Raw genomic sequence first — 7,481 nt, 5'->3', positions numbered from 1 at the left:
AGTCTCCGTGTTAGCTTCCAACTCTTTCTCTGCCCTCCGCCACCCACACACTGCAACACGTTAAAAGCATCCGCGGCTTCATTCCCAGTTAAGAAATGTGAAAATCTAGAAACACCAAGAGGCGGATTAACTGCTCTAAAGGTTTAGAAATGCTAAACCAACACCTGCCGTAGTGCCGCAGTTTCACGAGTGTGTGTGTGTGTGCGCGCGCCCGCGCGCACTCGCGCGCACATTCCCTATGTGTTGAGAAGCAGAGCATTAAAGAAAAAGAAAAATAATCAGGAGAAAGAAAATGAATTGCAGAAAGTGCCAGAAAACTGGAAAGAAATTAAAAGTTCTTCATACATACTGCATACACACAACCAGGCCTATTTATTTGTATGTAAAATCCCCTAGCGGCACTATCACCATATACACCAAGGGGAATAATTAAGGAGGTCCCGGGTGGGAAAAGGGAGAGTTGGGGGGACAGGGTGTGTGCGAGGTGCCGGGATACCGAAAACTCGGGTGTCAAAAGGGAGCAAGAACCTGTTTTGGGGACACTTAAGGATCCAAGTGTCACGGGGTTTGGGCGATGTAGGAAGGGAGGGGCTGCGTGGGAGGGCACAGAAGGGAAATGAGTAAGGGGGCATGGGATCTCTGAGAAAATCAGGGGCCTCTGAGCAAAGTGGAAAGGACGAGCGCCGCAGCTACCCTGGCCGTAGCTCGCCCCCGCCTTCCCTTTTGCGCAGAATCCTTGCCTTGGTTGCAGCAGCGCGCTGCCCCCACTGGCCGGCGCGCAGTGATCGATCGCAGGCTGCGTCAGGAGCCTCCCGGCGTATAAATAGGGGTGGCAGGACGGCGCCTAGCCGCACACAGCCATCCATCCTCCCACTTCCCTCTCTCCCCTGTCCTCTCTCTCCGGGCTCCCACCGCCGCCGCGGGCCGGGGAGCCACCGGCAGCCACCATGAGTTCCTTCAGCTACGAGCCGTACTACTCGACCTCCTACAAGCGGCGCTACGTGGAGACGCCCCGGGTGCACATCTCCAGCGTGCGCAGCGGCTACAGCACCGCGCGCTCCGCTTACTCCAGCTACTCGGCGCCGGTGTCTTCCTCGCTGTCCGTGCGCCGCAGCTACTCGTCCAGCTCTGGATCGTTGATGCCCAGCCTGGAGAACCTCGACCTGAGCCAGGTAGCCGCCATCAGCAACGACCTCAAGTCGATCCGCACGCAGGAGAAGGCGCAGCTCCAGGACCTCAATGACCGCTTCGCCAGCTTCATCGAGCGCGTACACGAGCTGGAGCAGCAGAACAAGGTCCTGGAAGCCGAGCTGCTGGTGCTGCGCCAGAAGCACTCCGAGCCATCCCGCTTCCGGGCGCTGTACGAGCAGGAGATCCGCGACCTGCGCCTGGCGGCGGAAGATGCTACCAACGAGAAGCAGGCGCTCCAGGGCGAGCGCGAAGGGCTGGAAGAGACCCTGCGCAACCTGCAGGCACGCTATGAAGAGGAGGTGCTGAGCCGCGAGGACGCCGAGGGCCGGCTGATGGAAGCGCGCAAAGGCGCCGACGAGGCGGCACTCGCTCGCGCCGAGCTCGAAAAGCGCATCGACAGCTTGATGGACGAAATCTCTTTTCTGAAGAAAGTGCACGAAGAGGAGATCGCCGAGCTGCAGGCGCAGATCCAGTACGCGCAGATCTCCGTGGAGATGGACGTGTCCAAGCCCGACCTCTCCGCTGCGCTCAAGGACATCCGCGCGCAGTACGAGAAGCTGGCCGCCAAGAACATGCAGAATGCTGAGGAGTGGTTCAAGAGCCGCTTCACCGTGCTGACCGAGAGCGCCGCCAAGAACACTGACGCCGTGCGAGCAGCCAAGGACGAGGTGTCCGAGAGCCGTCGTCTGCTCAAGGCCAAGACCCTGGAGATCGAAGCATGCCGGGGCATGAACGAAGCGCTGGAGAAGCAGCTGCAGGAGCTGGAGGACAAACAGAACGCCGACATCAGCGCTATGCAGGTGAGGCACCCGCCCGAAACACAAGGGGGCGGAGGACTCGAGCAACGGGGAGAGTTGGTGCGCCCAGAAAGTGGAGACTAGGGGTGGTGCGGCTGCATGCAGCTCTTAGGGATAGGGCTTGGCTCCTTGGCCACTGTGTGGGAGGGGTGGGGCACTTGGAGGGCGTCAGTGAGGGCGCGACTGTAGTCTGGGAGTGTGCTCGGTGCTGCTGCACCCGAGTTCCGCATTAAAGCTGCCCGGCCCCTGTTGGGTGGGGGAGGGGAAGACATGGGAATTGGGCGTTGCCTCCGGCCTGCAGTGAGATCTGCTGTCTACTGACCTGCATTAACTACAAGTTACTTTGCAGCAACTATGGGATCATCTGGTTAATAAATACTAGAGTGAACAACTCTCAATTAATTCTGAAAGATTACTGTGACCGGCATGCTTTATGACTAGTTTTACCAACCACTCCCTTCCTTTATTTAGTAGGTAGACAGGAAAATAGTCAACATTGTTTTAGGTAGTTAACTAGTGATATTCATAGTAAAGCATTTCTTTAACTTTTTTTTTAATGTGTAAAATCTTCTACAACATTTCTGTTTAAACATCTCCATCTTCTGGGGAGTAGAAAAAATAAATTTTTAAAAAGATGTCCATTTTGAAAGATCTCCATCTTCTGGGGAGTAGACATTTTTTTCTTCTTTTGGGAGTAGAAATTTTTTTCTTTTTCTGGGAGTAGAAAAAATAATTTAGATACATAGGAAATATTTTAGAATTTTTTTTTTTTTTTTTTTTAACATCTGGCTATTTTCTTCTCCTATAAAGAAAGGCGTTAGTTTCCTGGCATGTAACCCAGCTAAAGAATAGTTAATCAGTGAATGAGAAACGCAGTTTTTCCATCAACTTAGTTTGTTTGCAGGCATTCTATGATGATCATTAAACAGTATTAAGTAAAGAAATAAAAGAACAGAATTTTCTTCTATCTTTTTTTTCATCTCAGGCTTCATGAACTTGGGTATTTTAGGCAAGAAGGTTTTTAAAAAGATACAGGAAGTTATTCTAGGGGAGATTTTATCACCTTGTGTGCACCTTGATTTTAATCGAAACTAGGCCTTTGCAACTACACTACAGTAAAATAGAAGGGATTTATGCTTGGATTTTTTTTTTTTAATTTTTTGTCTTCAAACAGGACACGATCAACAAATTAGAAAATGAATTGAGGACCACAAAGAGTGAAATGGCACGATACCTAAAAGAATATCAAGACCTCCTCAACGTGAAGATGGCTTTGGATATTGAGATTGCAGCTTACAGGTGAAAACAGAGGGGCAAAGATAGCAGCCATTAAACCTTAGGAAGAAAATCAGATCCCATTTAAAGTTATGTTGGATCAGAAACCTTCAAGAATAGTCCTATTGAAATAATGAAGTGTTAGTTTTTGGCTTCTTCCAAGAAGGTATTTAGATATATAAGAATTTAACCCTGTAATGAGGAGTCCTGTTTTTAGCTTCTCATTACATTTTAAATCTAATAGGATGATTTAATTTTTTTTTTCTGGTCTCCATCAAAAAAATCCCCAGGCATTAAGTTTTGGTAAATCCCAACCCTGCTCCTGCTTGCCTTTGTCTTTAGGGTGCTCAGAGCAAGTCGTGAAACACAGGTGGTTTTTTTTTTTTTTTTTTTTTTTTTAATTTTAAAATGTTTATTTCTGGTTAGAGCATTTCCAAAAATTACTTTTAATTGATTAATCTTGCAGTATTTTCTGACTATTAGAAAATACTGCAAGTCTTAGAATTGTAATGTACAGAGTATAACGTAGTTTTTTATAGTATTTTGAATTAGAAAAACCTCACCTTCTATCTGCATCCCCAGGAAACTCTTGGAAGGTGAGGAGACCCGACTCAGTTTCACCAGCGTGGGAAGCATAACCAGTGGCTACTCCCAGAGCTCCCAGGTCTTTGGCCGATCTGCCTACGGTGGTTTACAGACCAGCTCCTATCTGATGTCCACTCGCTCCTTCCCGTCCTACTACACCAGCCATGTCCAAGAGGAGCAGATTGAAGTGGAGGAAACCATTGAGGCTGCCAAGGCTGAGGAAGCCAAGGATGAGCCCCCCTCTGAAGGAGAAGCCGAGGAGGAGGAGAAGGACAAGGAAGAGGCCGAGGAAGAGGAGGCAGCTGAAGAGGAAGAAGGTATGATAAGAAACAAACCCCTGCAACTTCAAGTGCAAACTGCGTGTGGATATTTGTTAGGAGGTAGATAAGACAAATGAAGCCTTGCCATATATGACATTAGAATCATAAATAATTTTTCTGTTTGTTCAGCAAACCTTTCCTAAGGCACTTACTCTGAATGAGGTAATTGGTCAAAAATTTCATTTTTTAATATAATCATTTAACATAGCAGGTTGGTGTCCTAAAGAATGAAAATAGATACCAGACACATAATGAAAGAAATATTGAGGTTCAGTCTTAGAGAGGAGCAGAGTTTCCCATACCTAGGAGTGATCTCATTCAATTTAAATATGTGTTCAGTGGCAAATTATTCATGGCAAGCATTGTCTGTTAACATGTGCTTTTGGAGCTGGGAGGTTTTGGTGAGCATTCTGACAGTTGTGTTTGCAGATAAAACCTTTGCAGACATGTTTTGACTGGACTTACCCTGGATTTGGATTTTGTACATTTTCTTTTTATGTTAAAGCTGCCAAGGAAGAGTCTGAAGAAGCAAAAGAAGAAGAAGAAGGAGGTGAAGGTGAAGAAGGAGAGGAAACCAAAGAAGCTGAAGAGGAGGAGAAGAAAGTTGAAGGTGCTGGGGAGGAACAAGCAGCTAAGAAGAAAGATTGAACCCCCATTTCCTTAATTATTTCAGGAATAATTCTCCCGAAATCAGGTCAACCCCATCACCAACCAACCAGTTGAGTTCCAGATCCTATGTGAATTAAAAAGTCAATATATGTATAATTCTGAGATGACTTAGGTTGGACATTCAATGTTGTGCTATGAATTTCCTCTTTATGCAGAGTATCTGTTTGCTTGCAGAGTGGCTTTCTGGCTTGCTGCCAGCCTGTGCATGGTCCACGCTTATGAGTTCAGGATCTTCGGCAATGTGAATCATTCAGATGTTTACAATAAAAAAACACCACATGAGTAAATGAATTCGCTAATGTTAATGTTAAACTTCATGGAAAAATAGTCTTTTGAACCTTTGGTGGTTAGCAATTAAAGACCCTGAGTTATGTGCAATAAATAGTAAATAAAGTTATACCGAATGATGTATTTTTTGCTGTGGTTATTAATTAAAATACCTTAAAGATGGCACCAATATAAAGTATATACCAGTGGACTATTGACCTCCAATTTTTTAAAAAGTCAAAATTTTAACAATTACCAATGCTTTTTTTTAATTCCTTCTTTGGAAATTCTGAGGGATACAGTTAGGTCGTGATTACTCGTGAAATCTCTCCCCACAAAAATGTTACTGATAATAAACATGAGTAAATGAGAAAGTCTATAAATAACAATAGACTTTGCCTCAAGGGGCTGTGTCAGGTTTTGGGATGGCTTTCTAGGGAGCAATTCTGAAATTATTTGACAGATATACTCTTTATGGTAAATAGGTCATTTCAGAGTCTAGAGTGCTAACCATTACACTATGGAACCAGGATAAATAGGTCATTTCAAACTGATATGTCATAATGCAATATGGATAGAATATGAATCCCATACTTTCATCCCTATAACTGCATTTTAAAATATAGTCTAAATGTCATGGGCAGAGGTTAAAACTTGAGAACATGGTACAATAAGAAGGAATAATTTTTTATCTACATATAATTTCAGGAGAAGGGATTAAAACTACCAAAGGTTATTTGCCACTCCACTGCAAACATGTTGCCTGCAATCCTGAGCTCATGATTTAGTGTTTGTTAAGCGTAATTCTGTTGCCTCAAGTAAATAGCATTTGATGCTACACATTTTTAAACCTGTAAAAGCTACAGACACAAGTAATGAAATTACGAGTCACTTAAGGGGGGAGGTAATATGCTTGTATGTTACATTGACATTGCTCTGCATGTCTCTATTGGGAAATATTTGGATTTCAGTGATAGCTTGACTGGTTGGACATTGCATCAAATACACACCCCATCTGTCCTCTCTGTCCATTGTAAAGTTATGAACGCTCTTGCACTTGCATTTGATGTGGAATAAATATAGATGATATTACTGAGTATCTGCTATTCTGCCTTTGTTCTAAAACAATTGCTTTGTCAGCTAATTTGATTCAATTTTTTTTTTTAGATGATCTTTATAAGTTATGAATTTAAACTGAAACCAAAGTGGTCTCCATTAAAGTTACTTAATCCCTTTGTACTACCTATTTCTAGTTAAATATAGGTTGCTGTGCAAATAGGTAAAGTGCTTCTTTGCCATGATGGTATGGATTGAAACTATGAAGGCTCTCAGTGTATTGGCTTCTGTAAAGATGAGGTGTCTCCTCAGAAACAAAGCTTTCCACATTTCTGCTTACTAGACCTGGGATGATGTACATGGCAAGTCTCAAACAGATGCAAGCTACATGCAAAAAGTGACTTTAGCCAAATGGAAATAACTGGATGCTCTGAGAATTACTTGGTTGAAGTAAGGAAACTGTACCATACTCTATCCTGTGTGCCATAATAAAATAGTAAAAAACCTAAATTGAGTTTAAAGTCTTTTTTAACATTTCCCCAAATTTGGTACTGTGGTCAGTGCCACTTTTCTCTCTCCTCCCCCTGAACCTGCAGTTCTCTTTCAGTATTCTCTCTCCTAATGAATGACCCCCTCTCTATAATCATCTGATTCCATTAAACAGACTCCTTGAATAACATCCTACCTCCCATTACCTCTCCTCTACCCCTCTAGACTAACCTATCACCGAGTTACAGTGAGAACACCTCCATGTCTTAAATCCTTCCACATCTTTCAGTTGATGCTGCCACCACTCTAACTCTCCTCCCAGGGCCTACTCTTGGTCTCCTTCAATTAGCATCCTATAGCAGGCTAATCTTTTAAAAAGCAAATTTTGATCATGGCATCCCCCTGAATAAAACCTGTAATAGCTTCCTACTTTTAATATGAAAACCAAAATCTCAAATGTCATCTTCAAGGCCTGCCTGGCGCTGACCCCTGCCTGCTTCTCTAACTCATCCCGTTGTACACCCCTTTCCCTCCACTTCCAGTACTCCTGTCACCCCAGTATTCTGTTCTCCCATCTGTCACAGGATCTTTGGTGATTCCTCTTTCTGGAACACTCATATTTTCTCTCCTTCCCTCAGCCTTGACCTGCCAGTTCCTACTGAGCCTTCAGATTTAGGCCCAAGTGTCATTCCCTAAAGGAAGCCTCCCTTGACCTCTTCTAGTGGGTCAAATTCTTTGAAATATGTGCATAAGACTTTGTAGACTTTTTAATTCTTGCCATTGGCATCTATTTGTGTGATCGGTTGATGAATGTCTGCCTCCCCCATTACAG

The 7,481-nt window shown here is 44.2% G+C and overlaps 1 protein-coding gene across 1 annotated transcript; it reads left to right on the top strand.

Moving 5' to 3' along the window:
- Positions 1–843: 843 nt before the first annotated feature.
- NEFL (neurofilament light chain) lies at positions 844–6,666 on the top strand. The gene is given in 4 exon segments (NM_001265845.2): positions 844–1,991; positions 3,163–3,287; positions 3,846–4,165; positions 4,674–6,666. Coding segments are annotated over 4 exon segments (1,632 nt in total). The 5' UTR covers positions 844–947; the 3' UTR covers positions 4,817–6,666.
- The last annotated feature ends 815 nt before the right edge of the window (positions 6,667–7,481 follow it).

Source organism: Macaca mulatta, chromosome 8 (assembly GCF_049350105.2).
Source record: "Macaca mulatta isolate MMU2019108-1 chromosome 8, T2T-MMU8v2.0, whole genome shotgun sequence".
NCBI classification, from domain to species: domain Eukaryota; kingdom Metazoa; phylum Chordata; class Mammalia; order Primates; family Cercopithecidae; genus Macaca; species Macaca mulatta.
This window is presented reverse-complemented; position numbering and strand designations above follow the sequence as displayed.